At 41.6% G+C, this 21464-nt stretch overlaps 1 protein-coding gene across 5 annotated transcripts in view; it reads right to left on the minus strand.

The window, feature by feature from the left end:
* tpk1 (thiamin pyrophosphokinase 1) overlaps positions 1 to 21464 on the minus strand; it is an 86797-nt gene that overhangs the window by 3107 nt on the left and 62226 nt on the right. For 4 of the 5 annotated variants that reach the window (XM_060899927.1, XM_060899928.1, XM_060899929.1 and 1 more), the window contains exons 5-8: positions 19301 to 19373; positions 15092 to 15187; positions 9131 to 9277; positions 3671 to 3782 (exon numbers count right to left, since the gene is read on the minus strand). In XM_060899927.1, coding sequence (XP_060755910.1) covers positions 3671 to 3782; positions 9131 to 9277; positions 15092 to 15187; positions 19301 to 19373 — 428 coding nt within the window. The remainder of the gene's footprint in view (positions 1 to 3670; positions 3783 to 9130; positions 9278 to 15091; positions 15188 to 19300; positions 19374 to 21464) is intronic. The other variant, XM_060899931.1, reaches the window with a different exon arrangement.

Consider the following 21464-nt stretch of genomic DNA (forward strand, 5'->3'; position numbering starts at 1 on the left):
TTCACAATAAATAAGGATTTCCCACTAGCCTAAATAAAATGTTATACTCGCGGGGATGCCTAGTTGATGCCATCTGAAGCATAAAATCTGAATATTTTAAGAAACAATGCGGTAGTTGAGAGAGGCTACTGTAGGATGCCCATAGGCTAATAATAACTTCGTATTTATTTGACTATTATAATTTCATTGACACGCAATGTTTGCTGCTTTTCTCAGCTGGGATTTCTCAGCTATGAATAGGGCAAGCACATAGAAATTCAGTATTCCTTTGTATATTTTTTTGATGTAATGGAAATTTTTAGTGCTTTGATGATGAAGAAAATGTACTTTTTTATCCATAGATTAAAACAGACCTCAGGAATAGGCTCCAAGAGGAACACCTGGCAGCCTGCTTACGAATCTCCATAAATGGTCCCGAACCCAATGACTTCCCTTACGATAGGGCACTTGAGGTTTTTTTCAGGAAGCCACGCAGAATTAAATGTTCTGATAGGGCATGCAGGCTTTGCACCAATTAGGGTAATGCTTTTTCATTACTGTTAGTTGCCTTGGTGTTACCTTAAGTGGTTTCTTACATCTTATTATGATATTTTATTTTATTATTATTTTGTTGTTACATTATACTATTTATTTCATTTTAGTATTGGTTGAGGTAAGTGTTAAGTTCAATATTTAAAATAAAAACCTCCAGCTTGTTTTTTGCAATTTATTCCTTGAATGTCAACTAAAGAATGATTGAAAGATTGCCACCAAAAAGGCAAAAAACTAAGGTAAAAAACTTCAATTTTGGTGAGTAATTTTCATAAATTTAAAAGACAGGTTTTCCACCAACATCAAACCCAGCAAACTAATGGCCTGCCCTGTAATGTAAAGTTGGGTCGAGGAATGAAACCAGGCAGGGTTCTGGTAAAAATTGTTTTAGCTGTCTTCTCTTAAAGAACTTAAAAGAATTTAGATTGAACTGAATAATCTCAAATGCTTCTTGTAGCTTTAAAATAGTCCCAGCAGGTGACTCTGAAGAAAAATACTGTGTGTTTGAGCACCGCCCGCTGTAAACACTTTGCATACACCCCAATGATCGACTCCACCGACCGCCACGACACCACAGCGCACGATTCCCTCATCGGCACAGTGGAGCACCACAAATTGCTACCTGGTCTGTGGGAAACACTGAATGATGAAGCAAATTACAGAAGTGAGGTGAACCAACTGGCCATGTAGTGCATGTATAACAATCTCTCCCTAAAAGTGGGAAGAAAAAAAAAAAAAAAGATTGTTACTGACTTCCTGAAGGTCCACACCCAGCACCCCCCACTGACCATCAAAGGAACTGCTGTGGAATGCGTGAGCAACACAGAGGACCGCTCTGAGAACAACAATGCAGGACTAGTCAAGAAAGCCCAACAGCACCTCTATTTCCTCCAGAAGCTGAAGAGAGCCACGACACACATCATGCACACTTTCTACTATGGCACCTTTGAGAGCATTCTGACCAACTGTGGTTTGGGAGCTGCATAGCTGCTAATCATTAGACCCTGCAGCACATAGTGAATCCAGCGGGGATGATCACTGCTACCTCACTGTCCCCCCTCCTGGACATCTACAACACCCACCACCTTCAGTCTCCTGCCTACTGATAAAAGGTACTGGATCAGCAGAAGTTTCTCAGCATCATATAAATTTTCCAGAAACGTCCATGCTGTTTAAAGAGACCATCCTCTTGGTGTATGTAAACATCTGACCCAAAGCAATTCTGATAAAATGATTGAACGCTGAAATAATTGTCTCCAGTCTACTGTTTTAAAATTACCTCTTAAGTGAACAAATTGGATCTCTTAATTCATCTCATTATCTCTAGCCGCTTATCCTGTTCTACAGGGTCGCAGGCAAGCTGGAGCCTATCCCAGCTGACTACGGGCGAAAGGCGGGGTACACCCTGGACAAGTCGCCAGGTCATCACAGGGCTGACACATAGACACAGACAACCATTCACACTCACATTCACACCTACGGTCAATTTAGAGTCACCAGTTAACCTAACCTGCATGTCTTTGGACTGTGGGGGAAACCGGAGCACCCGGAGGAAACCCACGCGGACACGGGGAGAACATGCAAACTCCGCACAGAAAGGCCCTCGCCGGCCACGGGGCTCGAACCCGGACCTTCTTGCTGTGAGGCGACAGCGCTAACCACTACACCATCGTGCCGCCCCGCAAAAGATACTGGATATTAAAAATATATTTTGTGTACGTTATGAAAAGTAAATAGCGTTTATCAATGTTGGGGGGAGAAACAAAGGAGTTTAACTGCTTACAAATTCACCGATTCAAGTAGCTTCACCCCTCACTGTCCAGTGCTGCATGCTTCATGCAAGTTCCCTTTTGAATTGAGAAAACATTTGTTTCATCAACTAATCATTCAAGTCAAGGTTGTTTTAAAAACAAACAAACAAACAAACAAACAAACAAACAACTGATGTTGGGGTCAAAGTATCACAGTTTTCTACTAAGAGCCGAAACAATTTCTCTTTTTATTTCCCTCTGAAGTTTTAGTGAAAGGCTTATTAGACGTTCTGTGGGCTCCTCGCCAAAAGTTCCCCAAGACACAATCATCTCTCGGTGCCAAATTCTCCTGATGACTCTTTAGTGACAGCCCTTAATATTTAGTCTTGATGTTTCACAGAAATAAAACAGCAAGTCGTCCCGTTCCTGCTTCTGTTACTGAGAATGAGATGCATTATTGTTAAATCGCTAGACGCCATAGTGAACATTTACTAAACGACTTCTTAATGTACAGCCTCTATGTGGCTTTCACCTTTATTGCCATCTCACGCACAATGAGCTTTTCAGCAGTTTAAACCTCTGACAGGAACCTTGACCAGCACAGCTAAGCGTTCTCTCTGTATTACTGCGAAGTAGCTGAAGCTGCAGATGCCTTTATCATTATGCATGGCTCCAGAAACCAGACTTGTTATAAATGGTTCTCCAAAGTTCAGAAGAGTGTCTAATGTGCTTTAACCTCCTAAGACCCAAGCTGTTTTTTTTACATGCATTTTTTATTTCTTTTTGCTATTTGGGCTTATTAGAACCTGATTAGAATAAAAACTAAGCATCATCTTTGATAAGATGTACTTTTTGAGAAAAAGTATGTCCACATATGTGGATTCTTGTTCTGAATTTCTAAAAAGTGCTGTCCACGTATGTGGACGCTAGGCCCTAGGAGGTTAAGCCTTTTTGTCACATTTATTTACCAAAAAAAAAAAGGGTGGGTGGGTGGAGGGGTGTTTCCCCAGCAAAAACTCAGGGAAAAATGTTCCAGGACGTTTGCTCTGTTGGTTTCAAAACAGATCTCAGCCCTCATACTTCCAGCTCTTTCATGTTCGACATAAATTGAATATACTCATTAGATCTAGGTTTATCAAACAAGAAATCAAAGGGGATCTGCTTTTAATCTGAAGAAAAACTGCTGCCTTAAGCACAAACTACGAATTGCAAGCAAACAAAGCATAGATCTCTTATTTTCGATGACCGTGCTATTTTTCCCCCTATGTGGGATTTTGTGAGCAGATCAGAGGATGTCAATTTGCCTCCTGCACACAATTGAGTCACAGAGCCAACCTCCACATCATTATTATTAGTTTTTTGGGTGAAAGCATTTGAAGAACACTCACCCAGGTTCCACTTGAGCCCCGAGGTGCTGGTGAGGCAGGAGCCGCCCACTGGGATCAAACCGCACCACTCTGCCTCCAAACCTGTGTTCACATACAGCTGGTGCTTCCTGCCCTGACAGACATAAACACACCGATACACACCAGTGAGGAAAATCTCTATTGCTTCAGCTTTAATTTCACTAGCGAATGTCCTGTAGGTCCAGAGCCCAGCACAGTTTAATGCTCACACACACAGTGCGCTGTGCTTAAGATCTTCACAGCACTAACCTCATAGTGAGACGACAACACATGGCAAAGTTTAATAAAGTACTTATTGCCCAGCACTCTGGGCATACCCCACCAGGAGGAGACCCCGGGGCAGACCCAGGACACGCTTATATCTCTTGGCTGGCCTGGGAATGCCTTGGTATTCCCCCGGAAGAGCTGGTGGTAGCCGGGAAGAGGGAAGTCTGGGCAGCTCTGCTTAGGCTGCTACCCCCGCGACCCAGATAAGCGGTAGAAAACGGATGGATGGATGTACTTATTGACTGAGTGGGAGGGCCGGACAAGAAAACATTTGGCTTGCGGTCAAGACGTACGGACCAAGCACAGCGGAGTCCCTACAAATGACAGAAAGCCAAATATTTTCCCGTCCAGCCCTCCCACTCAGTCGATAAGCATTTTATCATATGACCTTTTTAACTAACATCCACAGTGGAAAACAATGAACAACAGTGTGCGAAAAACAAACCAATCAATTTTTATTTGATTGACAGCAAACCATTTATATGCTGAATCACCTTTATTATCATATGGCCCATACGGACCCGTGCGTGCACTCTTAATAAAAACCATCGGGAAAAGTTGCATGACTGGGCAAAGTTTACACAGTGGAAAGCAATGAACAATGGTGTGCGAAAAGCGAATACATTTTTATTTGATTGACAGCATGTTTTCTTCTTCTTGTCCTTGTATAAACAAGTGAATTTCTTTGCTTGAAAAGTACCTTTTTTTCATTTTCCTTGACAATTTCAGCTTGTTCAATTAGGTCTGTGTCTGAGAAATCATCTGGATAATAAAAATTCGCTTTCACTGTGTTCAGTTGTGTCACTCATTTTTCAAAGTAACAATTCGGAGCAAAATGAAAAACGGCGGAAGCGAGAAAAAACGGGTCTGGGGCCGCATACGGCTTTTTCCGAACCAGATTCAAAAATCCGTATCTGCCCAGTCACGTGACTTTTCCCAATGGTTTTATTAAAGAGCATGCACACAGGTCCATCATGTGATAAATTTATTTACTTATGTTTATAAACTGTGCCACAGGGTCACACATGACTCATATCATTATTTAATGCCAAAGGTCAAATTAAGGCAAGAGAATATCTACAACCCCGATTCCAAAAACATTGGGACAAAGTACAAATTGTAAATAAAAACAGAATGCAATGATGTGGAAGTTTCAAAATTCCATATTTTATTCAGAATAGAACATAGATGACATATCAAATGTTTAAACTGAGAAAATGTATCATTTAAAGAGAAAAATTAGGTGATTTTAAATTTCATGACATGACAACACATCTCAAAAAAGTTGGGACAAGGCCATGTTTCCCACTGTGAGACATCCCCTTTTCTCTTTACAACAGTCTGTAAACGTCTGGGGACTGAGGAGACAAGTTGCTCAAGTTTAGGGATAGGAATGTTAACCCATTCTTGTCTAATGTAGGATTCTAGTTGCTCAACTGTCTTAGGTCTTTTTTGTCGTATCTTCTGTTGCTCAGTACCCGGACCCTTCTTCTACACAGCCATGATGCTGTAATTGATGCAGTATGTGGTTTGGCATTGTCATGTTGGAAAATGCAAGGTCTTCCCTGAAAGAGACGTCGTCTGGATGGGAGCATATGTTGCTCTAGAACCTGGATATACCTTTCAGCATTGATGATGTCTTTCCAGATGTGTAAGCTGCCCATGCCACACGCACTAATGCAACCCCATACCATCAGAGATGCAGGCTTCTGAACTGAGCGCTGATAACAACTTGGGTCGTCCTTCTCCTCTTTAGTCCGAATGACACGGCGTCCCTGATTTCCATAAAGAACTTCAAATTTTGATTCGTCTGACCACAGAACAGTTTTCCACTTTGCCACAGTCCATTTTAAATGAGCCTTGGCCCAGAGAAGACGTCTGCGCTTCTGGATCGTGTTTAGATACGGCTTCTTCTTTGAACTATAGAGTTTTAGCTGGCAACGGCGGATGGCACGGTGAATTGTGTTCACAGATAATGTTCTCTGGAAATATTCCTGAGCCCATTTTGTGATTTCCAATACAGAAGCATGCCTGTATGTGATGCAGTGCCGTCTAAGGGCCCGAAGATCACGGGCACCCAGTATGGTTTTCCGGCCTTGACCCTTACGCACAGAGATTCTTCCAGATTCTCTGAATCTTTTGATGATATTATGCACTGTAGATGATGATATGTTCAAACTCTGCAATTTTACACTGTCGAACTCCTTTCTGATATTGCTCCACTATTTGTCAGCACAGAATTAGGGAGATTGGTGATCCTCTTCCCATCTTTACTTCTGAGAGCCGCTGCCACTCCAAGATGCTCTTTTTATACCCAGTCATGTCAATGACCTATTGCCAATTGACCTAATGAGTTGCAATTTGGTCCTCCAGCTGTTCCTTTTTTGTACCTTTAACTTTTCCAGCCTCTTATTGCCCCTGTCCCAACTTTTTTGAGATGTGCTGCTGTCATGAAATTTCAAATGAGCCAATATTTGGCATGAAATTTCAAAATGTCTCACTTTCGACATTTGATATGTTGTCTATGTTCTATTGTGAATACAATATCAGTTTTTGAGATTTGTAAATTATTGCATTCCGTTTTTATTGACAATTTGTACTTTGTCCCAACTTTTTTGGAATCGGGGTTGTAATCACCAGTAATTCTTCCACTATAGTAAAATGCCCATAGAGTAATATATTTTTTTTTAACTTTGTGTCTGATGAACGCTTCTTATAGACAATGTGTGACTTAATCAGCAATGCAGCATCACCCACCTGAATATTCCTGCTGTTTAACACAACCAAAAGTGCTATTGTTCTTAGAGTAACATTCAACTGTGTGCTGATCCCAATTAGCACAAAAGCTAAATGCACATACAATCACATGCACACCAAGACCCTGAGAAACTGCCAAGATATCTCTTGGTTTAACACCAATTATCACCTTTTATATGTAACTGAAACTACAAAGATGATTCATCCTTGTCTGTGAACTGATGAAATTTTGATGATAAAAATGTGAAAAGTGGAGAACAATAAGAACAATGAAGCATGCGAGTACAAATAAATACCTATAATCTCAAGGGAGGTTTTTTTTTTGGAGGGGGGGCATCAATACATTTATGAAGTGCAACAAGAAACTTAATCATGATGAAAATATTATGATACAAAATCTTATCATTTGCTCATGTGTTTCAGAGATGTCTCCTGTATAGTAATATCACCATCTCAAAAATAACAGTTCGAGATATTTCCATTTTAGGTTTTATTGTTCATCACGTCTTGGAAATTTATTAATCCTGTATTCATCTTGTACTGTTGGACTATTCGTCCAGTTAAATGCTCTCTAGAATGTATATGCCCTGCACTAGGGGTGTGTCTTGCTATACAGTAGCAACTTGTTTGTAAATAACGTACCCCTTGGTTAAGGAAACAAGAGTGCTCCGAGAGCACAAGATCCCCCTCTACAATAAGTTGCAAACGAAATTGCAATATGCGTATTACTGTCTTATAACAGCATTTTGCCAAGTTTCGTGAAATTCCTCCAAAAATTATGAGGAGGAGGAGGAGGAGTTTATTTCAAAATGTGAGAATCCTTTCTGGGACGGATGGACAGACAGACGGACTTGCCACGACATAATCCCCCTTTGGGCCTTTTGGGCAGCAGGGGATAAAAATCTTTTGCCAAATTACATGAAATTCCTCCAAAAACTGTGAGGGAAGTTGATTTCAGAAAGCAAGAACACCTTGATGAAATTGCCAAAGTACAAGTATGTTAATGCCATAATGCGGGTAAAAATTTACCCAAATTAAACAAAAAAAGTTCAATATGCGTATAACTGCCATATAACAAAGCCTTTTGCCAAGTTTGGTGAAATTCCTCCACAAATTGTGAGAGTTGATTTCAGAAGAACGTACACCCTCATGAAAGTGTCAGAATGCAAGTTATTTAATCAAGGGTCAAAACTCTGGGAAAATTTTCACAAACGAAATTAAATCGCAACCTACGTATTACCAAGGCCTTTTACCCAAGCTTCGAGAAATTCGTCTAAAACTTGTGAGAGGAGTTGATGTCAGAAGGCGAGCGCACCTTCATGAAATTGTGAAAATACAAGGTTGTTAATCAAGGGCCACAACTCTGGGAAATTACGACTGAATTGAACAAAATTTCAACATGCGTACTACCGACATAAGGCCTTTTGCCAGGTTTCGTGAAATTCCTCCAACAACTGTAAGGGGAGGCGGCACAGTGGTGTAGTGGTTAGCGCTGTCGCCTCACAGCAAGAAGGTCCGGGTTCGAGCCCCGTGGCCGGCGAGGGCCTTTCTGTACGGAGTTTGCATGTTCTCCCCGTGGGTTTCCTCCGGGTGCTCTGGTTTCCCCCACAGTCCAAAGACATGCAGGTTAGGTTAACTGGTGACTCTAAATTGACCGTAGGTGTGAATGTGAGTGTGAATGGTTGTCTGTGTCAGCCCTGTGATGACCTGGCGACTTGTCCAGGGTGTACCCCGCCTTTCGCCCGTAGTCAGCTGGGATAGGCTCCAGCTTGCCTGCGACCCTGTAGAACAGGATAAAGCGGCTAGAGATAATGAGATGAGATGAATTGTAAGGGGAGTTGATTTCAGAAGGAAGAGACACACTCATGAAACTGTCAAAGTATAATTTTGTTAATCAAGGGCTGCAACTCTGGTAAAAATGTGACCGAATTGAACTAAATTACAATATGCATACTACCGACATATTTTGCCTCGTCAAGTTTCACGAAATTCCTCCAAAAATTGTCAGAGGAGTTGATTTCAGAAGGTGAGCACCCTTCCCGGGACAGACGGGCGGACAGACATTGCCATGACATAATCCCCCTTCGGCCCTTTCAGCCAGCGGGGGATAAAAATGGTTCTTAATCATTTCGAATAGGGTGGAATTTATGCAAGCTGGCACTTTTAGTATGATTGGCACTTTTTTTTGTAAGTGTGTTTTACCAACTTGGGGTTATTCAGTGCTGTAATGTCGTTACTTCAGGCAGCTTGAGAATGCAATTCGGTCTTTATACATCAAGTTTGGATGACTGATGACTCTGGTGACCGTGAGAAATCATCTACAGCTGAAAAAGTGCTCTTGCTGAACTCTTTGCTATTCTCCATTTTAGACAAATCACTAAGCTACAAGTATGTTTCAAAGATCGAAGGAGTAATTACCTCTCGGAGCAGACAGGCCAGAGAGGAACCCTGGATGACCACCACTGGGATCTCGGACATCTTCTGAATGTGAAAAAGTGTCTCTATGGAAGCCATGATCTGATCAAATCTCCCTCCTAAGCCTCCCAGCGTGACGATGGTGTCCACCTGCCAAAAAGAAGAACCAAATGGGCCATTAATGGATGCTCTCTTATCAATCCAAAACTCCTGTCCTGCAGCACATTAAGCACTGATACCCTTTTTATTCCAAAACGATCTCTCTCTCTCGTGAGAATATTGCAAGGTGAGGAGAGGAAAATCATCAACTTGGCAGAAGTGCTGTGATTACTTCATCCAAGCTGATCCTTGTGACTGATGTTCTTGTGTTCCGAGCTCTCTAAAAGTGTACCCCCAGAGCGAACTGTTATGAGACCCTGACACAAATTGTACGCATTACAGTGGTGGGGTAATTACATTGACATTTAGGGAAATGACTCTGAATCTGAATTACAAATCGTGATGTGAGGCCTCTGGGTTTCACTGCGACTGATTTTCTTTCTTATCTTCTTCACTGACTGCAACAAATTCAACCTGAGCATGAAGAGACTTGTAAATAACAACGCTATATTTTAATAAATAGAAATTTGGCCACATTTTGCACAATGATCGAATAGAGGATGACCTTTGAAATAGTCGGATTTTCCTGTATCTAGATAAATATCAACAGCAAAATTGTCAGCTCATGAACATGACCTCACGTGGGTAGTCTATAAACGGGTTCCTTCCAGGTGCTGGCTCATCCTCTGGCTATTCTGGTCAACCCGAGTGATCCAGGTGTCCTCTGTTCACTTCTAAAGCCTGTTATGCAAGTAGCATTCCATTGTACTTCCAAAACCACCCTTTCTTCTTAACTAATGCTATGTATTAGGCCAGTGGTTCTCAAACTTTTTTCACCAAGTACCACCTCAGAAAATACTTGGCTCTCCAAGTACCACCATAATGACCAACATTAAAATACAGTAGCGTAGTAGGCCTAAGTATTCATTAAAAACAAGGCGGAGGTTTTATTTAACAAGTATATTTAATATTGTTGGCCACTGTAACATTACACACAGTACTTTGAACAGTAACACTGTGTTTAAATATAGGAAAATAAAACACTGTACTTAAATAATGAATCAAATAAATTGGCCAAATCTGCAACATCTGTAGTCTCATCAAGCTGTATGGTAAAATATCTACTGCTCTTAATGCGCTCAATCAGTGTCTTTTTAACATCGTCAGCCATGTCGTTTATTCTCCTTGACACGGTGTCATTTGAAAGCGGCACCAAGTTGGCAGCTTTCTCTCCACACATGATACGTGTCATCTCTTTGGCTAATGGTAAACACAGCAGTTCCCCGATTGTGTGCGGCTTACCGGCTCTGGCGATCAGGAGGCTGGCACGATATGAAGCTTCCTGTGCTTTGGCTACAGGTGTACCATAGGACAGAATGGTGGACTTGGACTGCTTCAGTTCATCACGTTTTCGTAAAAAAAAAAAAAAAATCCATTGGTTTGTCCTTTAGTGCTGTGTGTTTGGTTGTAAGATGCCGTTTGAGATGCGATGGTTTCATGGACTCATTGCTCAGAACGTCCCCGCATACAACACACTGCGGCCTGGGCAGCTCCTCTGTCCCGCTCCAAATGAATCCCAGTTTTATGTATTTTTCGTCATACTTCCTCCTCACTGGTTTCTGCCGTTTGCTAGCAGTTCTGGGGCTGGTTTTGCTACTGTCGTTAGCATCTGCGCTCGGCTCACACACGTCCTCTTCAGTTCTCCCTCTCCCCGATCCACGCTCCCATTCGCGGATTTAAGCCACGACAGTAATTTTGTCGTACTCGTCATAATTAGCAAAGCCACCTCCACCTTTTCCCATCACAGCCTAGTCTATCAATGGCGGATAACCGTCTGTCAGCGGAACCGGCGGGAATGCGTACGTACGCTACGTATGGCTACCCAGAAGCACTTGCAAACTTTTTAAAATTATTAACTTAATTTGTATCTCCTTTCATTTTCTTGTCATCGGTTGATAAGATATTTTCATCCATTTGGATATTATGGATAGTATTTCACGTTTTATTTTATTTTTTAATTAAATATAAATAAAATTTAAGTGATTCTTTGGCATACCACTAGAATGGAGCCCGCATACCACTAGTGGTACGCGTACCACAGTTTGAGAATCACTGTATTAGGCTATGCATCACAAAAAAAAATAAAATAAATAAAGTTCAAAACATCATGATGGCATACCTTGCCAGACAATGGGCAGCACTTGAGTTGAATAGTGCTACATGATACTTTGAGACTGAGGTGGGGTTTACATTAGACCGTATCAGCGGATCATCAGATTAACGTTTTTAAAAACGATTAGCGTGCACACAGCAACACCAATATACGATTCGCGTGCACACAGCAACGCCAATACACGGATAGACGGCACGTAAGTTGAAATGTGTAAATGTGTAATATGTAAATTTCTCCTCAGCGGCTCGGCTCCGCAGGCATCCTGCGCTCCAAATCACTCCACCCTGAACAGCGAGTGCCCTCTGGAGGGTGCGCACTCCGGCCCTGCGCAGCTCACAGAGCGCGCGAGCAGTGATTCGGGACTGAGCCGCTGTGTGTGTGATCCCAGTGCATATCGGGCATGCGCAAGTCACTCACCACTTGCAAGTGGAAGGATGGCAATCATAACTACACAATGGGCAGTATTTGCATCAATATTTGCAGTATTTTCATACTTTTATACTCTTTAATGAAAGGTGATACAAGGCGGAAGTCCGCGCCGTTTTTCAGCAGTCGCGTCACATGACCAACGCCAGCGAATCAGGAAGGTGGATGTCACAGTGACGTTATCCAATGACGACGTCAGCTAGAGCTCAGCACAGCGTATCCGCGTATCCTCAATGTTTACACAGCACCGGACCAGACACGAACTGGGTTGAATACGTGGGCCCTGGCGGATTCCCGTTTCCCGGCGTTTTAATGTGAACGGACAGTGCATCCCCGAAGAAAACGAGACAGATACGGTCTAATGTAAACTTGGCCTGAAAATCACTAAAAGGTGTCAAGGCTTGATACTGCCTTGAGCAGAATCGCTCGATATACTGATACAGCCCTGTATTGAAGGTGAGAATTACTCAAAACGCTGATACTGTACTCTCTTCGGGATGAGAATCATTTGAGTCTTAATATCGTATTCCACCGAACTTGAGGATTACTTGAACACAATACCGGGTTGCAATGAAGGATCATTCAGTCCAAGTAAGTTGTCCAAGGTAGACGGTGACCTTCACACTCCTCTGGCTGTTGCCCAGGAGGTGGCCATAATGCATGTAGGATGTATGCCCTCCCCCACCCCCAACCAAATTTGATCATTTGCCAATTCCCACCCACAAACTAGCGCTCCCCCCTCTCCCAGATGACAGCTAATAACCAGAGGCAGTAAAGGCTAGACTCTTGGCTTCCAGCAACAGATAAGAGATATATCAATAGGATATCAAACCTACAATCTCCTGACGATAGGGTGTAACGGAGGGAAAAAAAAATTCTAGATCCGTGTTCAAGTATACTTCCTTTACCCAGGTTAAAGACGGGCTACAAAGCACACAAACATCTGATCAGCTACTTGCCAGGTGCTAGTCCCTTCCATGTAACCCTCGAGAACCTTTGTTGGATACATTTTAAGAAGAAGAAACCTTTATTTGTCACATGCACACTTCAAGCACAGTGAAATTCATCCACTGCATTTAACCCATCTGAAGCAGTGAACACACACACACACACACACACACACACACACCCAGAGCAGTGGGCAGGGAGCAGTCAAGGGTTAGGTACCTTGCTCAAGGCCACCTCAGCCCAAGGCCACCCCACGTCAACCTAACTGCATGTCTTTGGATCGTGGGGGAAACCGGAGCACCCGGAGGAAACCCACGCGGACACGGGGAGAACATCCACACAGAAAGGCCCTCGCCGGCCGCTGGGTTCGAACCTGGAAGCTTCTTGCTGTGAAGCGACCGTGCTAACCACTACACCACCGTGCCGCCCACGCAACAGCAGATAGGTTTGTAGATTTACTGACATGTTTGGTACGAGTCCTGAGTATTTGAACTCTAGTACCCAATTAGTGCCTGCAAATAATAATGTGTGTATTTGGGAATGTGTCATACACCATACAGTTCCCTGTAAATTAGTTGTTACTATAGTAAAGCATCCCAAGAAACTATTACCAGGTGAAGAGAGAACAGAGAAATACAGACACATGGAAGAAGAAAAAAAACAGCAGTAATAAGAAAGCTCAAAATGAACGTGTATTTGTTTTTGGGCCTCACTTTCTCACACAGTCAGTACGTTTACATGCACATCCAAATCGAGCTACTGTCGGTAATCGAGCAAAGGGTCCCAGCAGGGGTGCCAGAGAAATCCAATCCTACATGCAACTGTGAAATCGAGCTATTGTGTAAGGTGCATTGTGCACCCGAGCCACAGGTGGCGCTACACGCCCCATCGTGTTGGTACACTTCCGGTTGTCGTCATGAAGAAGAGCTATAGTGTTGCCAGATACTGCTGACGTTTTCCAGGCCAAAACATATTCAAATCCGCCAAAATGCACTTAAAACCTCTCAATCTGGCAACACTGGCAGTTCCGTGTTCAAGCTGTTAGGCTTGCTCTAACAGACTGTATGGCTACAAACAAACTGTCCTGCGCAGACCACTGTTTTGTAAGACAACTTATTTTGCACAATTGTATATTTTTCTAAAGTCCATTTTTTTGCTTACAAAAAAAATTTTTTTTTTGCTTACAATTTAACTTGTGTCTTAATAAACACGCAGTTCAATTGTTTTGTTTTTATTGACATTCTTCAGATGTTGGACATTTTATATATATATATATATATATATATATATATATATATATATATATATATACACACACACACACACACACACACACAAATACAATGACTTGTTTATGTACACAATTCACAGCTATGCAACAGCTGTACAGATGTATTTGGTGATGCAGTAAGTGAGCTAAATTTTAACAGTGCAAACAATGCCACAAAAAGAAAAGATTCATGCCGTTGTCATGATTCGTTGTCATGCCGACCGAGGCTGTTGTGTTTCCCGCTTGTGGTCTCGTCACTCGTCACTTCCGGAAGGGGCAGTGCTGAAGTAAGCGGCTCGACTCCGTAGCTCGATAGGGTATACATGCACTAAGTAGCTCGGCAAAAATCGCATAATCTAGGTCGTGTAGCTCGATTGCGAGAAATCAAGTTGGGTTCGATTTCAGCCGAGCTAAGGTGTTTACATGCCATTTAGAACTTCGATTTCAGTCGAGCAACGGCAGAAATTCGATTTTCTCTATGTGCATGTAAACACACTGAGTGGGGCAAAAATCCTGTAAGGCTAGAAGGAAAAAGAAAAAAAAAAAGGGGAAAGTCAGACGTGTGTGTGTGTATGTTTGACGTCTGATACACTGGGGAAGCACCAGAGTGAGAGTGCGCGATGGTCAGCAGGTCGATGTCCTTTAGACAAGCTGTCAAAGTCCAGAGCCACATACACGTGCGTGCACGCACACACACCTTGACAGCATGAGCAGGATGTGAATTCACACGCGTGTTAATCTGACAGCTCAGATACACAGAGGTATGAGGAAAGTAGTGGTGCAAACACCCTTTATCTCCTCGTGTATGAAAAGTTCATCACGTTTATTTCATGCTGCTGAAATATTTCATTTTCTCAAGCTGTCAAATGTTTTGCAGGATGGGCAGCCATATTAGACAGTGAATGATGAACACTGACTACACCTTTTTTCCCCTCACAGCATGCAGCTGGGATGAAGGCAAACCTGCTTCTGCAACCTGGTGAGATTTTGAAAGTGGGTTCAGAGGGCTGAGGATGGAGAAGCTTGGCTAGATGAGAGCAAGACGTACCGGCACTCTTCGCTTCTTGATCTCCTCCAGCATGAGGGCTAAACACTTAGTGAAATCTGTCAGGTCCTGATCAGCGGTTTCAATCAGCTTGCACTTCTGAGACACCACACATATGAGAGAGAGAGAGAGAGAGAGAGAGAGAGAGAGAGAGAGAGAGAGACAGACACAGTTATTATTCTTAAAGAATCTGGAATATCCTTGTGTGTATTAATTAAAGCGATTAACCAGGTCATTTTGAAGTCACAGGGTTATGTCATCATTATACATTAATACAAGATGCTCTAGACAAAAAAAATTAAGCAGACTTTAGCTTTAAAAATAAAAAATGTTAAAGTTGTAACATCAGTCCGTTGAACCATTTCCCCAGGCACGGCCATACTGGATTAGCCAGTATGGATATATGGATGTATTAGGAGACGAAAACAAGGGTGGTGCTGCGTGACGTAGGATTCAGCATGATGTCATGCATCAAATGGATGGAAGATAAGCAGGTAAATATATATTTTTTTAAATAAGCCAGGCAATAAACTAGCCACTATGTTTTTCCTAATACTTCATTGCCATAATTTTTGTGGAGAAATGCAAATAAATTGACCGAGACGTCACGCTAGACCATATTATAATACTATAGTCTAGTTGTCACAACAAAAGGACTCTCAGGCACGCTCTGGTCAGCGCATGCTCCAAGAATGACACACACCTACATGGGATTAAGGCATAATCAGTACGCCTAAATAAGGACTTCAGAATGCACTTGCTTTGCGAGGTATTGTGTTGTCGTGACACATTACCAAGCCTTGTTTTCTGACTGAGTTCCTGGTTTCCGATTCCTGTTCCTCGTTTTTGACCCTGCTTCTGTCCATAATATTCTGTTTGCGCCTCGCTAGACCTTTTGCCTGTTTTATTGTTCACAATATACAGTGTCTTGCAAAACTATTCATTCCCCTTGGTGTTTGTCCTGTTTTGTCGCATTACAAGCTGTTATTAAAATGGATTTTTGGGGGGTTAGCACCATTTGATTTACACAACATGCCTACCACTGTACAGGTGCAGATTGTTTTTATTTATTGTGACACAAAAAATAAGATGAAAAAAACAAACAAATCTGGAGCGTGTATAGGTATTCACCCCCCAGAGTCAATACTTTGTAGAGCCACTTTTTGCTGCAATTACAGCTGCAAGTCTCTTGGGGTATGTCTCTATTAGCTTAGCACATCTAGCCACTGAGATTTGTGCCCATTCCTCAAGGCAAAACTGCTCCAACTCCTTTAGGTTAGACGGATTGTGTTGGTGTACAGCAATCTTCAAGTTATGCCACAGATTCTCAATTGGATTGAGGTCTGGGCTTTGACTAGGCCATTCTAAGGCATTTAAATATTTACCTTTAAACCACTCCAGTGTATCTTTAGCAGTATGTTTAGGGTCATTGTCCTGCTGGAATGTGAACTTTCGTCCCATTCTCAAACCTCTGGCTGACTCATAGGTTTTCCTCAAGAATCGCCCTGTATTTAGTGCCATCCATCTTTCCTCCAGTCCTGACCAGCTTTCCTGTCCCTGCAGATGAAAAACATCCCCACAGCATGATGCTGCCACCACCATGTTTCACTGTAGGAATGGTGTTCTCAGGGTGATGGGTTTGTGGCACACATGGCATTTCCCATGATGGCCAAAAAGATCAATTTTAGTTTCATTTGACCAGAGAATCTTCCATGTGTTTGGGGAGTCTGCCACATGCTGTTCAGCAAACTCCAAATGTGTTTTCTTCTTTCTTTTTTTTCTTTAAGCAATGGCTTTTTTCTGGCCACTCTTCCATAAAGCCCCAGTCTGTGGAGTGTATGGCTTAAAGTGGTCCTATGGACAGATACTCCCATCTCCACTGTGGATCTTTGCAGCTCCTTCAGTGTTATCTTTGGTGTCTTTGTTGCATCTCTGATTAATGCCCTCCTTGCCTGGTCTGAGAGTTTTGGTGGGCAACTTTCTCATCAGGTTTGTAGTGGTGCCATATTCTTTCCATTTTGCTATAATGGATTTAATGGTGCTCCCTGGGATATCCAAAGTTTGGGATATTTTTTATAACCCAACCCTGATCTGTACTTCTCCACAACTTTGTCTCTGACCTGTTTGGAGTGCTCCTTGGTTTTCATGTTGCTTGCTTAGTAGTGTTGCAGAGTCAGGGTCCTTCCCGAACAGGTGGATCGATACAGACATCATGTGACTGATCATGTGACACTGATTGCACACAGGTGGATTTTAATTAATCAATTATGTGACTTAGGAAGTGAATTGGTCGGACCAGCTCTTATTTAGGGGTTTCATACAAAAGGGCGTGAATACCTATGCACACTCCAGATTTCTGTTTTTTCATCTTAATTATTGTTCGTCTCACAATAAAACAATTTTCACCTTAAATGAGGTAGACATGTGTCAATCAAATGGTGCTAACTCCCCAAAAATCCATTTTAATTTCATCTTGTAATGCAACAAAACAGGGCCAACACCAAGGGGGGTGAATACTTTTGCAAGACACTGTACACCTGCCAATTTGGACTGTTTGCCTGCTGCACTTTCCTTTATAATAAAGATCTTCTGCACTTACATCTGTCTCCAACCATCCCTGACAGGATACTGTGCTCTGCTGACACTAGTATAGCATGCACTTATACACCTCCGCTGTGCTTGTGGAAAATGACATCACATACAATGGAGTTATGGCGGCCTCCATGACGAAAAATAGTCCTGTCTATTTTCATCACTTTAGTGGTTATATTGTAAAGAAAAAAAAAATCAACATGCAGCTTTTTTTTTTATAAAGGACAGACAAAAAACGACTTTTAGCTCAATGTGTTTATTTGCGAGACATTTTCTTTAATGAATGTGTAACAAGTCATTAATTAAATGAAATTAATTACCATCAGTTTAATCTGAAAGTTTCTTTCTGGTTGGTGATTATATCAGAACAACTGGGTTATTGAACATTTCAGTTCAAGTCAATATAAATTTAATTAAATGTTAAAATATATAAATATCCCCAAATGAGCATGCCAGAGGCAATATGAGGAAGAAATCTTGAGAGGAACCAGATTGAAAAGGGAACCCATCCTCATCTGGGTGAGGCCATGTGATTAGTGCGATTATAAATTCCCTTCTATAATTGTGTGCTATATCGTCAAAAAGTGCAATTGTGTAACCAGGAAATTCATTACAGTTTTAACATGAAGTCTGCTTTGTCGAAGTTATCAACTGTTCACTGATGGAGACTTGAGTGCAAAACTGTTCAATGGCAATTACAGTCCAAAGCCATCTTCACGGTTTCTACCGGTAAGTGTACCCTTAGGCTCTCCATATGGGGCCGTCCTCAGTAGCAGCAAGTGGTTTCCCAGTGATGAGAACTCCAACCAGAAGATTTCACAAAGTTTATTAAACTTCACCAAGTTCAAATGATCAGTGTGGTTTTATGCTTGGTGTATAAACGACTTCTCTCATTTCAGACTCTTCTATGTGTCCGGAAGGATTGTGGGGAACATGGAGTCTCGCCGTTCTCTGTTCTGCCTGAATAGATGTGTGTACGTGCGCCGATCCAGGTGACTGCTCAGTCACAACAGGGATTACAAAACCGTGCTTCTGACATTCACGAGAGGAGAGCCTTCACATGGCTATTATTCTTACAAATGCTTTAAGCATTATGCCAGTGGCAAAGGTGCCGTGTTTCTTTGGAAATGATGCATTATGTAATAAAATTGTATGAGAGTGTAGGGTTTGGCAGTGAATAAAATGTCAGCCTGCACTCTGAAAGCTAAATTTCTAAATCAAAGCAATGGGACCAGAACAGGATGAAAATAAACAGTGCATCCTGTGCATTTATATAATTATTGCATTCGACAGAGAAAACAGTGCATTCAGTACAATTATAGAATCAATCTAAATTACATAGAAGGAAACCGTGAAACCAATGCAATTATGAATTTAACAGAAATGACAACAAAGAAAACGGTGCGTTCTGGAAAATTATAGAATGTATAGAAATGACATCAAAGAAAACAGTGCATTTATTATAATTTTACAACCCACAGTGCATTCAGTACAATTATAGAATTAATGTGTCACTTCAGTGAAGAATGATAAATGTGCGTGAAAGTGTGCGTGGGTGTGAGTGAGAGAAAGAGAGAGAAAAAGAGACAAAGATGAAGAGGGTGCAAAAAGAAAAAATACCTTTTCTGAATAGAAAGTCTTGACCTCGGGCATAATTGAATCAAAATCACCACTTATATAATCTGGAAGAAAACTTCAGAGAGAGAGAGAGAGAGAGAGAGAGAGAGAGAACACAAGAGATTTGAGAGACTTTTTAATATCAACTTTCGAGCATCATCCAAGATATTTTTGATCTGAAAGGAAGTTACGGCATTACAAAGACCACGCAGGTCCTGGCAATCACCTAGACTCAGATACAAGCAATTTTGTAACAGCAGCGCTGATTGAGATGGAGACTGATTCGAGAATGAAGCACAGGACTACTGATTCAATTCTGTGGTATTTTATACCCATTGCATACTGATACATACTGTATGCGATCGTATACAACTCCATATACACTTATGTGCAAAATAATAGCAGTCTAACATCACTAATGTGTTTAATTACTGATTTTGCCAGAAAAGATAATGCAACATGGGAAAAAATAGGTGTAGCCAAGTAATGGGCAACCAACAGAATCAACAGTCATGACATCCACTCTGCTAATTGGGTGTAATTGACTCATTTAATAAAAGGGGCGTGTTCAAATTAATAGCAGTGTGGAGTTCAATTAGTGAGGTCATTCATTCTGTGAAGAAACAGGCGTCAATTATGGCCCTTATTTAAAGAAGGAGGGCAGCAAATGTTGTACCTGCTGGTTTTAGCCCTTGTTCAGTGAGTAAAATGGGTCGTTCCAGACATTGTACCAAAGGAGAAAGAACTTTGATCAAGAAGTTGATTGGAGAGGGGAAAACATATAAAGAAGTGCAGAAAATAATTGGCTGCTCAGCTAAAATGATCTCAAATGCTTTAAAATGGCAAACAAAACCTGAAACACATGGTAGGAAAAGAAATGCTACCATCCGCATAGATCATAGAATAACAAGAATGGCAAAGAAGCATCCAATGATCAACTCCAGGGAAATCAAAGGTCTTCAGTTACTTGTGAGTACTGAAACAATCAGAAGACGCCTATGTGAAGCCAAACTATTTGCAAGAAACCCTCGTAAAGTACCATTGCTGAAAAAAAGCCGTGTTGAAAAGGTTACAGTTTGCCAAAGAACACACTGACTGGCCTAAAGAGAAGTGGCACAACATTCTATGGACAGATGAGAGCAAGACTGTTCTTATTGGGTCTAATGGCCACAGACAGTTTGTGAGACGACCCGTAAACACTGAATTCAAGCCACAGTACCCTGTGAAGACTGTAAAACATGGAGGTGCAAGCATAATGGTTTGGGGATGTTTCTCATACTTTGGAGTCGGGCCCATTTATCGCATACCAGGCACCATGGACCAGTTTGAATATATCAAAATACTGGAAGAGGTCATGCTGCCTTATGCTGAAGAAGAAATGCCCTTGAAATGGGTGTTTCAGCAGGACGACCCCAAACATACCAGCAAGCGGGCAACATCCTGGTTCCAGACCAACAAGATTGATGTTATGAAGTGGCCAGCCCAATCTCCAGACCTCAAGCTGATTGAGAATTTGTGGAGTGACATCAAAAATGCTGTTTTTGATGCAAAACGCAAGAATGCAGAAGAACTGTGGAATGTAGTCCAGTCAGCTTGGGCTGGAATATATCTCTTCGCAGGTGTCAGATGTTAGTTGACTCCATGCCACACAGATGTACAGCAGTTATCAGAAATAAAGGTTATACAACTAAATATTAGTTCAGTGATTAACAGAAAAGCTAAATCTGTAAACAAATTTCAGTTTATACTGTAAATATTCGAGTTTGTAAATGAAAATGCAGACACTGCTTTTTTTTTTTGAACAGCTTATGATTCTTTTTTCTTCATTTTCAGTTTAAAATTGATATTTTGTTCATGTTTTCATTTGGAATTGAACGTGCAGTGCTCCCAGTGCCTTTGTGGATATGGAAATAAATGCTATTATGAGGATTGAGCTTTTTCTCCATTGTTTTAAACACACTGCTACTATTTTGCACATAAAAGTGTACGTGTGCGTGCACACATAAAACTGGTTATTTTGTTACCTGGCTATATATCAGATATCTGTACACTCAATGCCATCCAAGCCAACCCAAATGTTTAGAACTCAATATGGGTCAGATTTGATCTGAAATGTGCACTGAAAAAAGTAACCTATAGAATTTACCCAATAAATCTGAGGTAACAA

This window comes from Neoarius graeffei, chromosome 19, assembly GCF_027579695.1.
Source record: "Neoarius graeffei isolate fNeoGra1 chromosome 19, fNeoGra1.pri, whole genome shotgun sequence".
In the NCBI taxonomy this organism is placed as follows: Eukaryota; Metazoa; Chordata; class Actinopteri; order Siluriformes; family Ariidae; genus Neoarius; species Neoarius graeffei.